This window comes from Melanerpes formicivorus, unplaced genomic scaffold (genome assembly GCF_026170545.1).
Source record: "Melanerpes formicivorus ecotype bairdi unplaced genomic scaffold, bMelFor1.0.p_v2 SCAF_37, whole genome shotgun sequence".
Taxonomy (NCBI): domain Eukaryota; kingdom Metazoa; phylum Chordata; class Aves; order Piciformes; family Picidae; genus Melanerpes; species Melanerpes formicivorus.
In genome coordinates, this window is record NW_027142389.1 from 1,624,494 (window position 1) to 1,645,389 (window position 20,896).

A 20,896-nucleotide genomic window follows, 5' to 3' on the forward strand; every position below is an offset into this window, starting at 1 on the left:
CCTGAGCAGGTCCTGCTGCAGCAGGGGCCAAGCTCCCCAGCGCAGGGCTGTAAGCCAGGATCTGCCAGCCAGCCCCACAACTTTCCAGGAACCTGCAGGAGCAATGGCCAGCAGATAAGCATGTTGCAACAGATGCTCTCTGCTGTCTCAAAGCTCCAATCTGCCTGCACACCTACGTCAGGGTGAAAGGATGGCTAGTGCTTCCTCCTGTGATGCTGCCTGCTCCACCACTCTGTCACCCAGCACCTCCCTAATAACTGGCCAAGGGCTCCAGGGAAAAGCTGGGGACTGGGGGTGAGAGCAAAGGCTGTGGTGATAGCATGCAGCTTGGCTATGACCAGCCTCGGGGCTGAAGTGGAGCTGGGACAAGCCCCTGCTTGCAGTGTTGTGTCTTAGAGAGGCCTCATGGCAGCCTGGGCATGTTCCACTCCCCACTGCCTTTCCCACACCACTCCCAGATAAGTAGGGAGGGACCTCAGAGGGCTGCAGGTTTCGAAGGGGAGGCTCAGATAGCACCTCCAGCATCTCAGTGCTGTGGGGAGGAGGTAACTCCCATCCCTGCTGCCATGGTCCCAGTTCCCCTGCAGTGTTGGCAGACTCTCTGTCGCCAGCTGGTCACCTGCTGTGTGGTCTTGCTGCTGTGGATGATGCATTGGGAGATGCTGCTCCATCCCTTAAGACACTTCTGGCTGCATGGGGGCTGGCAAGCACCGAGTTTGCAAGGTCTTAGCTCAGCTCGAAGCCATACAGGGTGCATCTTCAGGGCATCTTGAGCTGCATGGGGTGGATGGAGGTGTGTGGGTGTGCCTTCCCCAGTGTGGCTCTGCTGTGTTGGTCCTGGGAGGGCAAATGGGTGCTGGAGTGCCTGGCAGACACTGCCCATAGCTTGGGCTTTGCGTGACCAAAGCTGAGGATGGCAGGGCCGTCTGGGGTGCTTCAGAGCAGGGGCTATGGGCTTATCCAGGTACAGGCCTTGGAGAGGCAGCTGCAGAGCTGAGCGCTGGGCCTGGAACAAAGGAAGAGCCCCCCCCCCGCATCACAGGACATGGAGGCAGCAGCCAGCGGCGAGCATGGTTCTGCTCCCCAGAACCCTCGGCAGCCGCCCGGCTGTCTGGTGCCCCCACCTCTGTCCTTGGGGAGGGTGCCGTGGTCTCACACGGGCTCCACGGAGACCCCACCACTGCGACACGGCAGCCCCTGGTACCGGTCGGCTGACCCAGCGAGGGGGTCCCACGGCGCCTGCCGTGCCGGCAGCGCGGAGATGGCGCGGAGATGGCATGGGCACGGCGGCGCGGCAGGAGCGCGGAACGCAGCCACAAGCGGGGGACAGAAGGGCACGGCGAGGAGGGCGGCGAGGGGACAGCAGAGGGCGGCGAGGGGTCAGCGGGACGGGAGGCGGCGGCGCGGCGCGGCGCGGCGAGCAGAACGGCGCCGCCGGCCCCGCCCGGGTGATGCTCGGCCCCGCCCCGCCGCGGCCGCCGGCGGCAGGGCGCGTGCGCTGCGCAGGCGCGGGGGAGGCGGCACCTGCGGGTCGGGGAGCGGCGGCAGGTACGGGCGGAGGGGAGGTAAGGGCGGGCGGTGCGCGGCGGCGTTCCCCCGGCTCCCAGGCGCCTCCCGGGGCTAACGGAGCCGCTCGGTTCCGGCGGCCTCTCCCGAGGGGCCGCGGGCTGGGGAGGGGGCTGCGCCGCTCTCGGGGTGGGCAGCTCCTCGGCTGCGGCATCCCGCTCCCTGCGTCCCTCCGCGGCCGTCCCGCCCCGGGGCTCCGGCAGTGGACCGAGCGAGGGCCGGGCTGCCGGGCGGGGCCCGCCGGGGAGCTTTGCCTCCTGCCGAGCGAGAGAGCCACGGCCTGGGGCGCAGGCCCCAGCTCCCCCGCACACACCTCACTGTTTTTCTCGGCGCACAGGTGCTGGCCTCCTGCGTGAGAGGTTTGTCCTGCTGCGAGTCGAGGTTGGCCTCCAGGATAGCGTGCGAAGGGCTAGAGAGCGGACGCAGGTTGCATGCAGCGTTGCTAGCATCGGTGCCATGGGTGGCAGCGTGCCCATCGGTGTCATGGCTGTCAGTAGCCTGCTGACCTGCCGGGCTCAGGAGTAGCCTGGCATAACCCTTTGGTCATTTAAAAACCGTCTGCTTAGTCACTTGCTACAAACCATTTCTAAGCAGCAGCTCTTTGCCAGGGATGCTGGTGTGTGTCAGGTAGGGCTTTGGTGTCAGGGGCTGCTTTAACACCCCCTTTCCTCAGGAAGAGTTTGGCAGAGGAAGAGCAAGGGTTCTGATAAGCTCACCTGCTCAGGGGAGAGTTCCCCGAAGCTCTCGGCCCCAGGGAGCTGTGCTGCAGTTCCTGTTTGTCTCTTCTGACATTTGCATTTTGTTCTTTGCTTCTCACAGATGCCTCTCAAAAGCCCCAAGGCCCATCAGGTTAGTTCAGCACTCCTTGGTCTGGGTTGTTTTCTGTGCAGAGGAAGTGAAAATCGGTCAAACTTTCTGGAGAAGCAGAAGTTTCTGATTCAGGCTCAGTGGTTAGCACTGGTTGAAAGAGCTGCAAAAAAGGACAGAAACAAAGTTGAAACAGGCTCCCTGGGATTAATGCCAAAAGTGGGGTTTGGCCTGAAAGGTAGAGGAGTGCTAATCTGGGCAGTGGCAAGTGCTGCTGTTGCACTTGCTTGGAGGATGGTCTGGTGGTGGTATCACGAAGCAGCACTGTGGCATCCACACCCTTCCAAGGAATGTTTGTAGCAGGTGTAAACAAGCCAGATCTCTTGACAGTAGCTGGCTCATTCCTCTGGTTAGGAGATTCAAGTACATGTTGAATCCTTAGATTAGATTCCAGACTCTGTGGGCAGGCAGGCCAAGCAGATCAAAGCTATTGATGTCCCCTGGATTGAGTGCAGACATGGATTACACAGCCCTGTGCACTCATGCCAGAGCTCCTTCAGTTTAAACTCCTTGAGTTTTAGCACCTAGGAGCTCTGCCTGGTCAGAAATGGCATGTGTTCCATGTTGCTTAGGGAAGGGGAAGCTCTGTCCTCAGTGCCTTGTTCTTGCCTGTTTTACTCCAGCCATCAGTATTGCACTTTCAGCCTCCTAGAGCTCTGCAGTCTGTTTGTCCAGCCTGAGCCAACATTGCAGGCTGAAAGGCAGTGCACTGAGCACAGCTCAGGCAACCTCACTGACTGATGTTTGTTTTTCAGTGACTTATGCTGGAGGAAGGAGTTCCCTGGACCGTCCTGGAGACAGAAGCATTGTGTTTCTAGAGCAGGTACAGTACCAGACCTCTTATTCCATGTCAGGCCTTTACTTCCACTTGCAGATTGTCCCTGGGAGAGGGAGGACTGGTTGGCACTTGGCCTTTCTTTAGTGACTGCTGAACCTGTGGTGGCAGGATTGTTGCAGTGTGAAGTTGTACCTGTGCCCTAGCAAGGTGGCCTGCAGAAAGCCTTGGCAGACAACAGCAGCAGAGGAGCTGGGTCTGTGTGCCTGGGAAACCCCTTCCGAGCCGCGGAGATCACGCGCAGAAGGCGAGCGCAGCACCGCTCGTGAGTCAGCCTTCTTGGGGTGATTAAGAACTGGTTTGCCAGATGACTTGTGCTGATGTGAGGCCTCTACATCTTCTGCATCCTTCCAGCAGAGCAAGTCATAGAAAAGAAATTATTTAACTAGAGACCCTGCAGGGGAAATGAAGGCCTGGTGACGGTGATTGCTGTTGCTGCTTCTCTGGTAGCCTGAGGACACGGCCGGAGGAGATGTTTAATTAGTGATGGTAGGCTTAGGAAAACCTGACAAGCTTTCAGATAAACTAATTTTGGTGAAAACTCTGTTAACTGATACTAAACTCCCAACAAGTTGTTCTCACCTCGCTCTCAACAGCAGTGACCTGCTGCTTCCATTGTGGGCCGGCTGAAGGACCTGTGTGCCTGAAAGCCTGGCCAGTTTCCAGCTTCAATCTCTACAGTAAGAGAGATTGCCTCCTGTGTACAAAACCTGTTCAGCAGTGGGGATGGGAGTACCATCTTCTGTTCTTTTGTGTGTGGCTTTCTGCAGAATCCAGGAGTTCTGTGCTATTTCTGTTTTGGCGCACAAACCCTACGAGGAGAGGCTGAGGGAGCTGGGGTTGCTTAGCCTGGAGAAGAGGAGGCTCAGGGGAGACCTTCTTGCTGTCTACAACTACCTGAAGGGAGGTTGTAGCCAGGTGGGGCTGGTCTCTTCTCCCAGGCAGCCAGCACCACAACAAGAGGACACAGTCTCAAGCTGTGACAGGGGAAGTTTAGGCTGGAGGTGAGGAGAAAGTTCTTCACAGAGAGAGTTGTTGGCCATTGGAATGTGCTGCCCAGGGAGGTGGTGGAGTCACCATCACTGGAGGTGTTTAAGAGGGGACTGGATGAGGCACTTGGTGCCATGATTTAGTTGATGAGATGGTGCTGGGTGATAAGTTGGACTTGATGATCTCTGAGGTCTTTTCCAACCTGGTTAATTCTGTTCTGTTCTATTCTGAACCCTGCAGCTCGCCTTGGTCCTGCGCCCCTGCGTCCTGCTGCGATGAGTGGGAAGTCCTTGCTCTTGAAAGTCATTCTGCTTGGGGATGGTGGAGTTGGGAAGAGCTCCCTCATGAACCGCTATGTCACCAACAAGTTTGACTCGCAGGCTTTCCACACCATCGGTGTGGAGTTCTTAAACCGGGACCTGGAGGTGGATGGACGGTTTGTGACCCTCCAGATCTGGGACACTGCGGGGCAGGAGAGATTCAAGAGCCTGAGGACTCCCTTTTACAGGGGAGCAGACTGCTGCCTGCTGACCTTCAGTGTGGATGACCGGCAGAGCTTTGAGAACCTCAGTAACTGGCAGAAGGAGTTTGTCTATTATGCTGATGTGAAGGACCCTGAACGCTTTCCATTTGTAGTCCTGGGCAACAAGATAGACAAAAACGAGAGACAAGTGAGCACAGAGGAGGCCAGGGCCTGGTGCATGGAGAATGGGAACTATCCGTACCTGGAGACTAGTGCCAAGGATGACACCAATGTGGCAGTGGCCTTTGAGGAGGCTGTGCGGCAGGTGCTGGCAGTAGAGGAGCAGCTGGAGCACTGCATGCTGGGCCACACCATTGACCTGCACTCCAGCTCCAAATCAGGCTCCTCCTGCTGTTAAGAGTGGCTGCTGCTTCGGGAAGGTGGCTCAAGCCAGCAGCGGGGTCAGAGTAAGCACGGGCAGCTCGGGGGCACTCTGAGAAGAGTGGCACCAAGGACAATAGGTGGTCTGCTCACTGGGGAGTTGCAGTGCCACCATCTGGATTCTGGCTGGGGCTTTCGTGCACAGAGCATGTTCCTGCAGGAGGGAGCTGTTAAAGGAACACCTGAGTGTAGTCCTGCTTCCATCTCTGCCTGGTTTAGCAGGTTTAGAGGACCGAGTTAACGTCTTCTACGCTCACTAAAGACAGCAGTGATCTGAGCTGCATCAAGAACTGCCTGTGGAACACAGCTGAGAGCACTCTAGACGCTCTTGGAAGTGTTTTAGTCCTGAACTCAAAAACATCCTCGACCCACTGAACTCATGACCTTACTGCCAAAGGAAAATGGAATCAGCAGACTGAAGGAAACCTGTCATAGAAGCTCTAGCCCATGTGACTGTGAGAATGCCAAGTACTGGGGTGGCTGAGATGTGTGTATCTGTTGTTTGGGCTAAGTGCTTTGTGTCCTGGCCCTTGCCTTGTGCTGAGAACTGTGACAACTCTGATCTGAAGCAACATGTAAGGAGGAGAGGTGGAACTGTGCTTGTGGCAGCCTCGCTTCTCCATGGCTGCCTGTTCCTGGTCTGGTTTCCCTCACCTCCAAGTTTGTCTTGTGTGAGTGTTGCTTTATGGAGAGACTGCCTGCTTCTTGTTGTAAGAGATACTTCCTTGTCTCTTGTGGAGGCTCAACACTGAATCTCGCTTCTCATTCCTGGAAGCCCTGGGTGGACAATAACGGCGCGGACCCTTGCCCGGTCGTCTCAAAGGGTTTAGACTTGCTCAGGAGGAGTTCAGGAGATGTGGAGCATGAAGCTTCAACTGGTTTCTGTCACAAGTAATCAGCATGTCCATGTGATGTGTCCTAGCAGACCAGATGGCAGGTGGGTGGGATGTCTCCTAGGTGTGCAGGTGGCCCTGTGGGGGTAAATCCACTCATTCCATGTGCCGGGCCAGTGACCACTGCGCTTCCTTAGCTGGCAGGTCAGCATCTTCAGTTCCTTTAGCATGTGTGTTCTTGTTGGGATGGTGCAGCACAGATCAGTTCACTTTATTACCTGCTGTGTCAGGTGCAGCACTGCTGAGCACAGTTCACTGCTGCCACTTTCCTGCCTCTTATTGCCTAGCAGGGAATCCAGTGTGGTTCATCTGTAATCCATATGGCAGACTTCGCTGGCAGAGGGTGGCCACTCAGTTAAGTGGCCTTTGTTACAGGTTGCTGAGTTCAGTCCCCTGAAGGGAGAGCTGCAGTGGTTCCATCTCTGCTCCAGGTGACTGAAGAATGGTATTCCTAGGGGCAAGGAGCCTGTAAGAAAAAGGTGCTGGGCCTTGATGGTCACAGCTCCTGCCCCCTGCTAGGTGTTAGTCCCAAGCTGTCTGTGTAGCAAAGAGATTAGTGCTTGCTGACTGCTCTCTTTACCATTATGACCTCATGTCCTGCAACTTCCCAGGCAAATATTTGTCCAAAACTCTGGCTTTGCCCATGAGCTCATAGCAGCCTGCCATGGGGAGAGCTTCTCTGAGTACCTATCTGCTGAATGCAGTTCCCACTGTGATGAGCTACTGGATGGTGGATTTTGTAGCTCAAATCGAGCAGCCTTGCTTGTGCTGTGCTTTAGAGCAGGGCAGGCTCTGCCCTTCCAGCTGGTGGCTGCTAACCCACCTCTGAGCATGCAGGGAGCCTCCTCTGCTGGAACTCAGGGTGAGCCTGCCCTTCTCTGCAAGGCAGCCAGGTGTGGAAGGGAATGAAGCTTTAATGCAAAGTGCTTTAAAGGGATCTTGTGTCTAAAGGGGGCTGAAGACTCGTGTTTGTGGGGGTGGACAGGGAGTGCTTGTAGGCTCTGGAAAAGCAGATCCCTTGTGGTGTAAGAGAAGGCTCTGCCTCTGCAGCTGCAACAGATTTTTACAGGATACTAAAGTTTTGGTTGCTGTTTGTTTACCAATGTCTGACCTCTCTGGGCCTTTAGGCTGTGCTTTAGTTTAACACTGCTTGGTATTTCCTTCAAGGCCCCAGACCCTGGAACCTGTGGTTCCACTGTACATCTCTGAGCAGGTGTTGGAGCTGGTTCACAGAGGGGCTCAGGCCCCTGTGCACTGCCCTGCCCGGCCAGAGGCGCTGCGGGGGGAGCCTCCTGCCGCCGCTGCTTCCCCAGCAGGGGTCTCACGGGAGCTGTGTGAGGATTGGCAGCTCCCGTGGGGAGAGGGCAGAGGCTGAACGAGCCAAGGGTGTAGGAGGCACGGGGGCAGCAAACTATTTGCTGTGCCCTGGTGCTGTGCAGATGCTGACAGCTGAAGCCCCTCATTGTGCACAGGTATGTGTTGCTGGAAGCTGCTGCACAGCATCTTTTACTTCCAGCAGGCACTGGCTCGTTGACTGGAAGGAAAAGAACCCAAACCACCCTGGTTTGTTAGGCTTATGTGTTTTAACAGTTCCTTTCAGCAGGTGCAGTGTAGTCTGCCTGTTCCCTTTATTGTGAATGCTACGCACAAGTTCCAAAGGAGCAACAGTTTCTGAGGTGCTGTGGCAGAGTTCAGTGCCAGCAGCCATCCCCTGCCTGTGTCCACTCATGCTGCTGCAGTTGTTGCTATTGCTACAGAACTGGAGTTGTAAACCTCAGATTCTACCTTTATTTAAGCAAATAAAACCTGAATGTACTCAAGTGAATTCAGAAAGTGGCTGCCTTCTTGCCTGAGCAGAGTGCCAGCTGGCTCCTGGCCTGGGGGAGGAGCAGGGGGCTGGCTTGGCTTGTAGCATCTGGCAGAGAGAAGCCACTAAGGGGTGAGAGGGATTGTTCTTCAATCATGGAATGGTTTGGGTTTGAAAGGACCTCTAAAGGTCATCTAGTCCAACCCCCCCTGCAGTGAGCAGGGACATCCTCCACTAGAGCAGGTTGCCCAGAGCCTTCTCCAGCCTGACCTTGAATAGCTCCAGGGATGGGACATCAACTACCTGGAGCCTTCTCTTCTGCAGGCTGAACAAGCCCAGCTCCCTCAGCCTGCCCTTGCAGCAGAGGTGCTCAAGCCCCATGATCATTTTTGTGATCCTCTGGACCCTCTCTGTCAGGTCCATGTCCTTCCTGTGCTGAGGGCTCCAGAGCTGGACACAGTGCTGCAGGTGAGTTCTTACCAGAGCAAAGTGGCAGAATCCCCTCTCTGGCTCTGCTGTATGTATGTAGCCAGACAAGCAGTTGTTGAAGGAATGTGACTGACTGACCAGCTGCACCCAGTGAGCAGTTTTGTCTTCCCAAGAGTGTAGCAGCACACATTTCCATAACACAAATACTCTGCATTGCTTCCTTCTGTCACTCCAATTTCATTTCCAGCCTGGGCTCTCAGCAGCAAGCTGGGCACTTTGCTTTCTTCCTGCAGCCTTGGAACCAGGCCCTCTGGCTCCAGGGGGCTGTGACCAGCCCTGGCTGCCATAGGATGCTGAGGCAGAGACCAGCATATGGGAACTGTTCTCTTCCGCTCTCCTGCCAGGATGGTCACTTATTTTGGGAGGCTTTCCCTGCAGAGCCCCTGCCTGCTGTTCCTGTTGGCAGACCCTTTTAGTTTCTCTTCCTCCCACGTCTTCTTGCCTGTCTGCACTTCCCAAGGCAGTACAGGGTTTCCAGTCCTTGGAAGTCCTTCTTTTTAAATGTGAGCTGGAGTATCTGGAGGGGAGGGGGGGCTCTAGCATTCTACTTCAGCCATTTCAAAACACAGTTGAACCAGGCAACATGAACTGGTGAGAGGCCTTGGAGCAGTCACAGGGGTTGGGTGAGGATGTCTCATGTGAATGAGGGTCTGTCTAAAAGCATTAGAACCACTGAATCCTCTGATGTGAGATGCAACAAAATGCAGGGCAAAGGCAGGAGCAACAGTGGAACTGTTCCCTCATTCCCCCTTGGCCACCACAAGCAATAGCAATGGTTTCAGTGGGTTTTGTCCTGGGCTGGGGAGAGAATGGGTCCCTGGAAGGCAAAGGGGTGTCTGCAAAGGAAAGCAGTGAGCTACATGTGGAACAGATGCTGTAGCATCTCTCTGTGTGCTTACAAAGGAGAAGGAGTGGTGGGGACTCCCCTGGTCCTGTCCATCCCTGTATCCCACAGCCCCACTGAGGATTTTGCTGCTCTGGATCAACTAATGCAGCTGTAAGGCCATGCACCTGCTTGGTGAGCTGAGGAAACTGAAATCTTCTCTAGAAATTCTGGCTGAGGAGCCCCAAATGGCAACATGTGCCCTGGGGTTGCTGTCTGGGTCACCGAGGCTGCTCACATGCTGTGTGTTTCTCAAGCACAGCTCCTCCCTAGCTCCAGAGGCTGGCTCCTCACAGCCAAGTGCAGCTGTAAGGAGGTTTATGGGAACACAGTCTCTGGGGACTGCATGTTCTTGCATGTGTTTGGGGGTGAGCAGAAGTACATAAAGCTTCTAAAAACCCCACCCCAGGCTGCAGTTTTCAACAGGCAGCTTGTGGCAGCTCTGGTGCCAGGGACACTGGCATGCTCTGCTCTGCAGTAAGGAGCCCTCCTTGCTCTGCCAAGGTGGGAGATGATGGAAACTCCAACAGCAGCTGCCTAAAGGCCTCAGCTGAGTCCAAGCCCCACAGCTGAGGCCTGGGACAATGTGTGAAGCCAGTGAAATGATGGGTTAACTTGCTGAGGTCATTGCTGGGGCAAAAGCACTCAGGAATGGATAGAGCCCAGTGCTTGACCCCAGGGTTGTGTGGATGGTAGAGCAGCTCTTTCCTGGTAGCTTCCTTTAGAGGCTGCTGCATGTGGACTCCTGTCTTCATAAACAGGCAAGTACAGCATTTGCCTGGGCTGTTGGTGGCTGTCTCCATGAGGGCTTCCCACTTGCTCTTCCTTCCTCAGCACTGAGCATCTTCCTGGCAATGCAAAGCTGTGCACAGAAATGGAGAGAAACCAGTTGGTGCCCAAGAGGTGGCAGGTGAGACCTTCCCCTAGGGCACATGGGCAGCAGTGTCCTGACTGTCCACTCTGAGTGTTGCTGCAGGCAGGGGATGTGGAGGGTGCAGGCAGGGGATGTGGAGGGTGCAGGCAGGGGATGTGGAGGGTGCAGGCAAGGGGATGTGGAGGGCTGAGCCAGGACAGCAGGCAGCAGCTGGGTTTGCCTCTTAGTGCTGCCTCTCTTCCCTAGTCACAAGTGACAGGAGGAGAGGAAATGGCCCCAGGTTGCACCAGGTGAAGTTTAGGTTGGATATCAGAAGCTGAAACAGGAACAAGCTCCCCAGGGAGGTGGTTGAATCCCCATCCCTGGAGGTGTTTCAAAGATGCAGAGATGTGGTGCTGAGGGACATGGTTTAGTACCAGACTTGGCAGAGTCAGAGAGGGGTTGGACTGGATGATCTTAAAGGTCCTTTCCAACCAAAGTGATTCTATGATGCTATGAGACGGTAATTCGTTCTGACGTGGCCGGTGGGCTGCCGCTGATTCGGAGGCTCCAGGGCACCCTCAGACGTGCACGGCGGGGAGGGCTGCTCCGGCCGCCGCCGCCGGGCAGGCGCCGGGCAGGGCTCGGGGTTCGGGAAGCCGGAGCACGACACCCGCCCGGCCCCGCCGCGCCCGGCAGCGCCATCCCGGGCAGCCGCCACTGCGCCCGGCGGCCGCGGGGAGGAGACGGAGGACCGGGGATGGGGGAGCCGCTGCGCCTGGCCGAGGGAGGCAGCGGGAGGCGCATCAGCCTGCCCGGGCTTCGCCGCAGCGGAGGGCTGGGGACCTGGGGCCGTCCCTACAGGAACACTGTTGTGTGCCATCTCTCCTCCTCCTCCTCCTCCTCTCCCTGCGCAGAGGAGGATTTTATCTTCGCTGTCCCAAGGGCTTGCTCGCTCGGTGTCCCTTGCTAGCAGCATCTCTCAGAGAGGCAGGGCATGAAAATAAAGCAGGGGAGTCACCAGCAGAGCAGCCCGTGGGACCTGCTCCAGGTCCCCTTCTCTGGTCCAGCCTTTGTGGGAGCAAACTGCAGCCACCTGTCAGCTGCTCAACAGTGTAAAGTGTTTGTTTGCACTGGCTCCCCTCCTTGGAGCTCTCAGGATGGGCCAGTGTACAGAGATGTGCTTTGGTACGAGGCAGGTTTGTACTGACTTTTCTCAGCCAGGTCCTGAGGCACACTGGGTGCCCAGGGGAGGAGCCGTGAGGGTGGGTCCCATGTCCCCAGGTATGATGGCAACAGGACACAACCAAGGGCACACCCAGCAAGAGGCTACATGTGTCCTTGAGCCCTCAGGCTTGCCCAGCATCTTTGCCATGCTGGCTGCTTTCACACACTACCTCGTGCTGCTTTCTCCAACCCTCACTCGGGCTGAGGGGCACCAGTCTCTGCCAGGGGAAAGAGAAGTGTTTTGTTCCTCATCTTGCTCCTGCCCAGCGGCTGATCACACACACACAGGGCCCTTTCAGCACTGGGAGAGGAGGGTGGTGGCATCTGGGAACACAGGGAACAGAGGGGACTATTGATGCTGGCTACAGCCCCATGGGTTTCTGTGAGCTGGGATGAGGCTGGTTTGCAGGCACAGCTGTGCACTGAACTGGGGCAGCAGCAATGCGTGAGCTAAACCTCCCCTGGCTGGGCTGCTTGGGAAGCCTTGCTGCCTGAGTGGAAGGGGCTGAAGATGGGAGAGGGGAGGTTTGGATTTGGGCTAAAGTCTCATTTAGGAAGAGCAGACAGAGTCCTAGCTGGGGGGTAGGTAACAGCCTGCCAGCTCTCAGCCTGCCCTGCTGCACATGGGCACCTCACTGTGCCTACAATCAGCCTCTCAGGCAGGTTTGCTGCAAACTGGAGCATTGCTGGTGCCTGAGGGGGGGCTGGGAGCATCCCTCTGTGGCTTTACTCTCTGGAGTCTCCTGAGCACAGCTCCTGAGGGACATTTCCAGGAGAAACAGCACTTGAACTGATATTTTTGAGCAGCTGGTGTAGAAATAGGCATCTAAGGGCAGCATGAGCCTGAGCGGGGGCAGAAACACCCCAGGCAATGACCTCCCCACGCACCAGCACTGTGCAGACTGTTCCAGTGGCATGCAGCAAATGGCATGCAGCCACCCACGGGGCACACCACAGAACATGTAGGGCCCTGCAACAGCCAAGTCTGGCCTCATGCCCAAGCAAGACCATCCTGTTTGACACAGGGCTCTCTGCGAGGGAATCATGCATCCCACGTGGCTCTGGCTGTGCTCACACCACACACACTGCCTGGTGGGACCTGCTGAGCTTTGCTTGAGATGTGCCAGTTAGTTCCTGCTGTAGGTGCCACAGCAGCAGGTGTGGCAAAGGCTGCCCCCAAGGCTGAGCATTAAAGGCCAGCAGCAGCACATCCCCAAACCTGAGCAAGCGGCTCCAAGACTCCAGCTTTCCTCTGGGTGGCTGGAGGAGAAACAGAGCTTTTAAAGGCCACCCAGCTTAGACACCAAAGATTTTGAAGTCAGAGCTATGAACCTCATGGCAGGGATGGGGCAGAACCCTGGGGAGGCTACTGGCCCCCAGATGCTGGGCTGCTGGGTGCTGCTCCTCTGGGACCTTCTCTTCACCACCACCACCACCCTCCCCCCCCCATTCTCTGCCCTATACTCAGTTTTTTTTGGCTGGGGCAGCTCAGGTGGCAAAGCCAGCAAGAGAGAGAGGGACAGACAGACAGACAGACAGACAGAGAGGTCTCTTGTTCAGAATGTTCTTAATTTTAATTTATTTTCTTTAATTTTTATAAAATACATCTGGTAAGATGAGTCTTTAAAAACTTGCTCCTTATTTGCTTGTTAACATGTTGAAATTCTAGATCAGAAAGGGAGGAGACACTTCCAGTTGAGTAACTCTCTCTTTGTGTGTTTGTGTGTGTGTGTGCACAGGTCTGTGCGTGTGTGTGCTTGGGGTCTGGGGACAAGGGTGGGAAGGAGGAGCTGGTTATTTGGTTTGTTAAATGGATACCAAAAACTAAACCACCCCAAAACAAACCCCAACCCCCCTCCTCCCCCAAGAGAGGTGGCATCGAGGTGAATTGCCAGCCCTTGGCTGGTTTCTCCCCACCCTGCCATCCCTCCTGGAGTGCCGTCCCCCCACCCCCACCCCCCTACTCCCCAGCCTGTGTGCGTTGGTAGCCTGGCCAACCCATTTCAGCATGCCCAGCGGCAAGGATCCTTCCAATGCTCTGCTCAGCAGATCTGCTCCTTTTATCCTTGCCTCTGCTGAAACAGGCACTTGAAAAACCAAGAGAGTAATGCAGGCCCAAATGAACAAAGAAAAGATTAAAAAATCCACGCAAGATGGAGCTACAGTAGGTTTCTCCAATAAATAAACAAAAAGGTTGGCAGGAGGGAGAGGCAGGGAAGGCAAAATACCAGTGGGTGGGAAAGGCTGGAAACAGCACTTTGGCAGGTCTGGCTGGATCCATGCTACCCAGCCAGAGGGCATTCCTCCAGCTGCCGTGGAAAGCGATCGTAAGGGAGAGGTTGTCCCTACCAAACCCCTTGGCCCACTGCTCCCCTCCCTCCCTGGGAAAAGACTGAACTGGCACCAGAAAGAAGCCAGTTTGCAGGGATGGTCTGTGTTTCTGCCCTGTGACCCCCAAACCACAACTTTTCCTTCCCTTCTCAACTCCTTCATGGGTTTCAGCCATTAGGGTGAACTCCTTCATGGGTTTCAGCTGGAAGCAAGGTGCTGCCAGTCCTTCCCACCTCGGCAGAAACATGACAGTTGTCCTGACTTGCAGGAAACATGGGAGAGAAAAAAGTGAAGGGAAGAGGGGGGCAGAAGAAGGGAAGGTTACATTTGACATGAGTGAGGAACAAATGAAGCTCTCTGACACAGTGGCGGTTAGAGAAGCAGACGTCACCCAGAGAAGAGCACCATTCTGAAGGGACAAGAGCATGTGGCGAACACGGCGCTTGCAGGGCAGGGGTGGGCAAAGGGCCACAGTCCAGAGGGCCATCCCCTGCCCACGGAGGGATGGCTCTGGCTTTGCACTCCCAGGGCATGGCACAGAGATGTCCCCTTTCGGTCAAATCTATCTGCTGCCTCTCTGATGCCTGGAGGGTAAAGCCGAGAGTCCCCTTTGTCTACAGAGACACCAAACTCCTTTAGGCTTTAATAGGAGCAGCTGGGTTAGGGCTTTATCAGCAATGGGGTCAGCACTCTCTTCTCCACAGCGGGAAGATCCTTGCCCTGAACTCCCTTTGCCTTGGCTGCAGCAGGCAGTTTAGGGTAAATTCATCTTTCTTTGCTAAGGGGGAAAAAAATAATCCTTCTCTTATTCTCCATCCACGAGTGGTGACAGCAGACAGCTCCAGGAGAGTCTCTAGCAATGGTACCAGGGCTGGGCCAACTTCCTTTTCTCTCTAGGTAGCCTCCTGCTACTCATGGAGCAACCTACATGGATTTCCTCTTTCCAGGAGCACGAAGGCCTTTGCTCATCCCTAGGCAATACCGGGACACTGGCGTAAGTCCCTCCTCTTCTCTGGCTGGTTTTTGACGGGCTTGGCCCTAGAGCGAACCGGTTATGGATGAGCAGAGAGAGAAAAGTGCATGCAGAGGTGTCCATTGGTGGGAAGCTCTCCTTCCTGGTCACGCTCAGCACGATGATGGATGCGAGGGAGGAAGAGGAGGGGAGTCAGCGGCGAAGGCAGAGTTAACGCAGGAGACCTGGTGTCAGGTGTCTGCAGTGTTAAAGCCTCGGGGTTAGAGCAAAGAAGGGCGCTTGGTCTGGCTGGGCTGGACTCGGGAGGCTAGAACTTGGTGCCTCGGCCCATCAGCTTGAGGACGGCAAAGTTGTACGTGGCGGCGATGATGAAGGTGAGCTGTGGGGGGGGAAGAGAGTGAGCGAGGAGGAGAAGCAAAGTTCCTGCAGATGAGGAGGGCGTGCAGAGTGGGACTCCTTGCTGAGCTATGCCCGAGGTGGCATCCCCCCTCAGCCCAGCACCCCAAAAGGGCAGCTGCCCTGCAGAGCCCCACGGCTGCACTGCACTAGCAGGGCACTGCAGCGTCTCCTCGCTGGTGTAAAGCAAGAAGAGAGCCAGGGAAAGGCAAGGCACTCAGTACATGGGCAGCAGAACCTTTCCCTGGTGGGCTCCTAAAGCGTCTCCAGATCCCCTCCAGCACCCACCTCTACCTTCTTATGGCTTGAATTCGCCATCTGCACTTATGTGCCAGAAAATGCCACGAGCACAGGTTCTGTCACATCCGTGCCCACCACCTCCGCTGTCCTCTGACCCCACTTCCTCGCCGGGTGTAGCACTGCCGGGCAGAGGGAGCACCAACTCACCAGTGACACCAGTGTGGCGGCTGCCCCCACGAAGGCCGCAATGAAGAGGTGGAAAGTCATCTGGAACTGCAAGGGAAAAGGGGGTTGAGCACCCGGGCTCCTGCCTGCCAGCTGGGGAGGCTGTTGCCAAGGCTGAGGGGAGCTGGTGTGAGGTGACAGGACGTGCTCACCTCACTGGTCTTGCAGATGGAGAGCAGGTTGGAGCCGCACACTTTGCCAGGGAAAGCGTTCCAGGGCAGAACACCTGGTGAGACACAGGGAGCTGGGTGAGCCAGCCACAGACTGCCGAGCCAGCTCAGCCTCTCACAGCCACGTGCATCACACATACCGCAGCGTTCTGGGGTTCTTCAGCACTTGCCCCTACTTCATCCCAACCTTATCCTCCTGGGCCCCTCTTCCATCCCCTCTCATCTGCCCTGACTGCTGGGCAGTGAATCTGGCACTCACCATACATCCTGGCATCTGCACACAGGGTGCCAATGCTGGCCGAGGTCTTGCTGGGGTTGGCAATGGACTGGCAGGTGGTCCAAGTGTTAAAGTAGATGTAGACAGGCACCGCAGAGCAGGCGAAGACAAGGAGCCAGATGATGGTCAGGACGTAGGTAATGCCCACAAACTGCAAGGGGCAGGACAAGCCAGGGCAGAGATGTGGTTAGCAAATGGCCAGGGACGTGGACAGGGGAGCGCGAGGGTCCCCAGGCAGGAGAGGGTGTGGGGCAGGCATGGGACTGAGATGCACCTGGCTCCCCACCACCCACCAAAGCCAGCACCTCCTCAAGGAGCCAGCACAGAGCAGCAGCCCAAGCTGGGTGCCTGCGTGGCTCACAGGGCCAGCGCCGGCTTTGTGACCAGCTGCGTGTGTGTGCGGGAGCGACCAGCGGTGGCAGCAGGATGCCTGCCACGTTCCGCCTGCGGAGGGATGACCCTGGCCACGGCCAAGCAGGGTTTGGTCTCTGCGTGAGGGCAGCTGCCAAACCTGCCTCGGAATGCAAATGCGGCTCTCTTCCCCTCCCCCTGTGGTGCCACCCCCCCAGTCCCCCAAGGGAACCGCAGCCCCCCCCCTTCGCTCCCCCTGGCCACAGGCTGCCCTTGCCAGCACTTTTGTCATGGTCCCCAGGCACAGCAGGGAGGACGACCCTGAGAGCAGCGGGCACCGGAGAGCCTGGGGCTGCCAGTGCCGTGTGGGTGCTCGTGGGTCTCCACGCTCAAGCACAAAGCAGTTTTGTGTAAGGTGGCCATTGGGGCTGCTTTGGTCCCCAGGGGCCACGGCAGGCCTGGGGGAGGGCGTCGGGGCTGCGCTTCCCTTCGGGACGCCCCCAAAACCCGGACGGCCACAGTCTCCTGCCCTTCATCCACCCCGAGCGAAGGGGTGCCAAACCCCGGTTAAGATCACCTTGTCAGGATGTCCTAGCCACTTTCCCAAACACTGACACACCCGCTGCAACGAGTGAGCTCGCTGGGGGCCTCGCGCTCCCCTCCCTTTCGGGCCCCCAGTTACCGTTGCGCTGAGGCCCTTGCCACAGATGGTGGTCCTGTAGTCCCCGAAGATTTGCCGGACGGCGCCGGTGGTATAGAAGCCTTCAGCTAGCAGCAGGGCTCCGTAGAGGAAGAAGAAGGAGGCCGTGCCGTAGATGACGTACTGAAAAGCATGGATGCTGCCGGGAAGAGGAGCGGGCAGGGGTGCTCAGGCGCCAGGGCGGTGCCAGGGAGCTCAGCCCCGTGTGTCACACGGCCAGGGCAGCCTGGCTGTGGGTGACTTGTCCTCCCCATGCCACCTTGGAGGGAGGGCCAAAATGGAAGGTGAAGCCACGAGAGGAGCAAGCGGGGGCAAAGCCATGGCAAGCAAGGCTGGGAGCTGCTGCCAACTTCCCTGTGCCCTCTATACCTACCCAGTGCGGAGGTCCAGCACTAGACAGGGTCATATAAAACAGGCATGGCATGAAAACAAGCAGCCCGTGGGCCCTGCCAGGCAGTCACAGCACCGCACATGGCAGAGGTAGCTGGGATTCTCCTTGGTGCCTAGGTGAGGGCAGCCTGGCCAGACACCTCCTCCTGGCACAGAGCAAGACAGAGGTGCCAGGGGCCCTGGTGTGGAGGCAGTGCACCACAGCAGAGTACTTACACGTCGATGAGATACTCGTAGTCCTGGTAGTTTTTGGAGAAGTAGGTCTCAATGAGCTGCTCTGTGCCTGTGAGGGCTTCGTGCCCACAGCCACAAAACAGTGCTACCCCGAAGAAGCACAAGCCAGTGGCAACCAGTGAAGCAAAGGGTGCCCCGATCAGACATCTGGCACAGCACTCAAGCAAACCTAGGGAGAAGAGAGGTGAGGTGGAATGGGGCTGCCAGGACCGGGAGTGCTCAGAGCCTGTGGCTCAGGAGCAGGCAAGCACGGGGGAAGGAAGGTGCTGGGGTGGAAGGGAAGCCCAGAAATGATCCTTTGCAATGCTGGAGGGGCAAACCCAGCAGCTTCCCTGAGAGCTCCCTAAGCAGTGGGACAGGAGTGCACCCAAGTGCCCAGGGACAGGGGGCACTAGCAGGGCTGGGAGGCAGCCCCTGGGCGTGAGGCAGATGGGCAGCCGAGGCGAGGCAGCCGTGCCAGGCCACGCGAGGCGGGATGGGAACACAGAGCGCTGCAGCATAATGCCAGTGGGACCTGGCAAACAGGCTGCTAATGGCTTCCCTGCTGCCGGCACAGCCCAGCTGCGGGCCTCAGCCGTGCCAGCTGCCTGCAGTTCAGTTTTGCCACCAGAGATGGAGGGCAAACCAACATCCCCACAAGGACAAAGCCCAGCGGAGGTCCAGCAGCGCGGCCCGGTCCTGGGACAGTTCGGGAGGAGGGGACGCACACCCTGAGCACCCCAGGCTGCCAGGGGGCACGCTGGGTCACACTCCTCTCCTGGCTGCCCAGGCTGCAGCAGTCCCCTTATGTGGGCAGCTGTGCCTATGGAGTGGAGCCATTTAGTGCCCTGAACCTTAGTGCTTGTCTTAAAGACAGGGTCCTCCAGGACAGGTATTTGGCATGAGGCCATGAGTACCTGTTCGTGGGGAGGGGCAGCGAGGGCATGTGCCAGTGTGCTGCTTGGATTGCCTGAAAGCTGGGCTTCTTTTCAGCAGTGGGGGCATGGGCACCTGCTCCTGCTGCATGTTGGGGCTCTGACATGCAGGATCATTAGCTCAGGCTGCTGACGGGCTGCTGCTCTCCTGCCTAATTTGGGGGCAAGCAGCCAGGTGTGTTTGCATACCCTGGCATCTGGCTCCCGAGCATCAGTTTAGCTGCAGCAAAACTGCAATAACCTGCTGCCCTGGCTGCAACAGCCCTGCACAGCAAAGCTGCTCCCCTTCCCCAGGCTCCAGCATCCCGCTCTGGGCATAGCAGTTGCTTGGGCACATCCCATCTGGGCATAGCATTTGTGCCTCGAATGCCAAAGAGGCACTCGTGGGAAGTGTTCCCAAACCCACGCTCCCTCCGCAGATCCCACAGTGCTTATCTCCTCCCTCAAAGGACAAGAAAGCCATGGGGTCTTGGCCAGCAGTGCCCTCCCCTCCACACTGGGAGCAAGGTCGTGGTGGCACCGAGGACAATGGGGGATTGTCCTGGCACTGACGCCCCGGCTGCTATCCAGTGCTGAGAGCAAACAGGGAACAAAGGCAGCGCTATAGGAGAGCGCGGAGCCCCCTCCTGCTTGTTTGCCTTGGACATGGCAGGTCCAGGGGAGGTCCTGCTCCCCCTGGCCAGTGCTATTCCCTAAACTTCGCTGGGACCCGTGGGGATGGCCCTGTGCACCCAGAGGGGCGCTGGACTAAATGCTTTCTTTGGGGAAAAAAATCGGTTTTAGTCACCTGGGAAGTGGCCTGGCAGTGCCTGGGGCATGCTGGAGGGACCCATTCCTAGGGCAGGGTGCTGGGATTAGGGTCCTGGGGAGCAGCAGGGCCTGGCAGGCTCCTGCCTCAGCTCCATCCCCTCAGGGCTTTAAGAAGCAACACTGGGGAGATCTGGGAGGGGGTGCGAGGAGAGAAAGAGTCCTTATGCCTCTATGGCTCATCTGCTGCTGGAGCCAAAAGATACACTGCAGACAGGAGGAGGAGGAAGGGTGCCAGCACCCCACAGCACCCTTGAGAACAGAGCATCCCTGATGCCCTGGGGGGTTGCTGGTAAAGCATTGGCTCTGTTGCATCAGCAGGGAAACAGCAGGGCACAAGCTGTGCCTCAGTTTCCCCATGACTGCTGGCAGATAGGTGGCAGGAGCTGTGGCAGGTCTCATTCCCTGCCTGGACCTTCCAGTTCTTGCCAGCCCTGGGCAAGAGCTCTCCTCTCTCCAGCCTCTGTGGAGAGGACTGAGGTGGGGCTGGCTGTGGGGAACAGCAAACTGCTGTGGGAAAGGAAGTGCCATCCCTGGCATGCTGAGGCATCCTCCTCTGAGAGTTCCCATGGCCATGCCGTGGCCACTGCGACTTGCCTGGCGCCAGAGAAAAGTGCCAGGGTGCTCTGATCTGGGACAAGATCCCCAGAGCCACTAGTGACAACTCTCTAAGTGTCTGTCCACCACCCTCACCCCATACTCACCCATGATGCTGGACTTGTCTGCTCCCCGACCGCCGGCTCGGCTGCTTTGGTGCTGTCCGCGGGAGCCTTTGCCTGCCTGGCACTCCCTCGCCCTGTGTTTCCCCCTCTGGGTGCCTGTCCCGCTCTCCAGCAAAGAAAAGGGCTCTCTGAGTGACAGCCACCCCCCTTAAAGGGACAGGACCCCGCCCCTCCCCTCCGGCCCCACCAGCGGCACCCCTTGGCTGCCAGCTCCTGGGTGCCTGCCGGCTGTGTGGGCAGAGCCACCCCACGGCCCTGCTCGGGGCTTCTGGGGGAAAAGCTCTGCTAAAAGAAAGAGAACAGCTTTGTAGGGGTGGGGGTTTGTGGGGTGTCCCCTCCTTGGTGATTCTGGGGACACCCTGGGCCCAGCTGGGCTGTGCTTGCCCCAGGCTGCCCACTGTGATAACGTGGGAGACCAGCCCCACAGGACAGTAGTGATGCCCTGCTGTCACTTCCCTAGCTCCTCAGCACCCATCACCAGAGAATGGGGGCCCCCCCCTATCCCAGGGACCTGCTTTCAGCCTCAGGGGCTCCAAAGTGGGAGTTTTTTGGGTGGAAATCCTACAGCTGCTTTCCTTGGCCCCTTGGCTCCCATGAAGGAAAGGTGGGCAGGTGGGCACAGCCATTGGGTCCCCAGGTGAGGATATGGCTCCAGGGCTGCACAGATGGAGCCAGCTCCCTTGGGCGCCCCACGTTCCATCGGTGCTGCAGCTCCCCTGGGCGCTGCAGCTGCAGAGCCAGCACGGGGCCGTGGAAGCCTGCAGAGGGCAACCGGCCCCTTCCCGGCAGGCACAGGGTGGACAAAGCCTCGCTGTGTCCCTCAATGCCCTGCTTTGTGCCAGGCAGCAAGGT

General features: G+C 57.6%; 2 protein-coding genes across 5 annotated transcripts; one reads left to right on the forward strand and one right to left on the reverse strand.

Annotated features, from left to right (window-relative positions):
* The first annotated feature begins 1,493 nt into the window (after window positions 1–1,493).
* On the forward strand, window positions 1,494–7,992 carry RAB9B (RAB9B, member RAS oncogene family). 3 transcript variants are annotated; one of them, XM_068157525.1, is made up of 3 exons: window positions 1,494–1,548; window positions 3,189–3,256; window positions 4,499–7,992. In XM_068157525.1, the coding sequence occupies exon 3, from the start codon at window positions 4,534–4,536 to the stop codon at window positions 5,137–5,139; it is 606 nt and encodes a 201-aa protein (XP_068013626.1). In that variant the 5' UTR covers window positions 1,494–1,548; window positions 3,189–3,256; window positions 4,499–4,533; the 3' UTR covers window positions 5,140–7,992. The 3 variants fall into 3 exon arrangements, with proteins under 3 accessions (XP_068013626.1, XP_068013625.1, XP_068013627.1); XM_068157524.1 differs by lacking the exon at window positions 1,494–1,548 and adding an exon at window positions 1,902–2,516; XM_068157526.1 differs by lacking the exon at window positions 1,494–1,548 and adding an exon at window positions 1,902–2,415.
* Window positions 7,993–14,075: 6,083 nt separating this feature from the next.
* PLP1 (proteolipid protein 1) lies at window positions 14,076–20,150 on the reverse strand. Of its 2 annotated transcripts, none has more exons than XM_068157528.1 (7): window positions 20,027–20,150; window positions 17,584–17,770; window positions 16,960–17,116; window positions 15,909–16,077; window positions 15,632–15,705; window positions 15,462–15,527; window positions 14,076–14,997 (listed from the first exon to the last, which is right to left on the reverse strand). In XM_068157528.1, the coding sequence occupies exons 1-7, from the start codon at window positions 20,028–20,030 to the stop codon at window positions 14,926–14,928; spliced, it is 729 nt and encodes a 242-aa protein (XP_068013629.1). In that variant the 5' UTR covers window positions 20,031–20,150; the 3' UTR covers window positions 14,076–14,925. The 2 variants fall into 2 exon arrangements, with proteins under 2 accessions (XP_068013629.1, XP_068013628.1); XM_068157527.1 differs by having other exon boundaries at window positions 16,855–17,116.
* Between the last annotated feature and the right edge of the window lie 746 nt (window positions 20,151–20,896).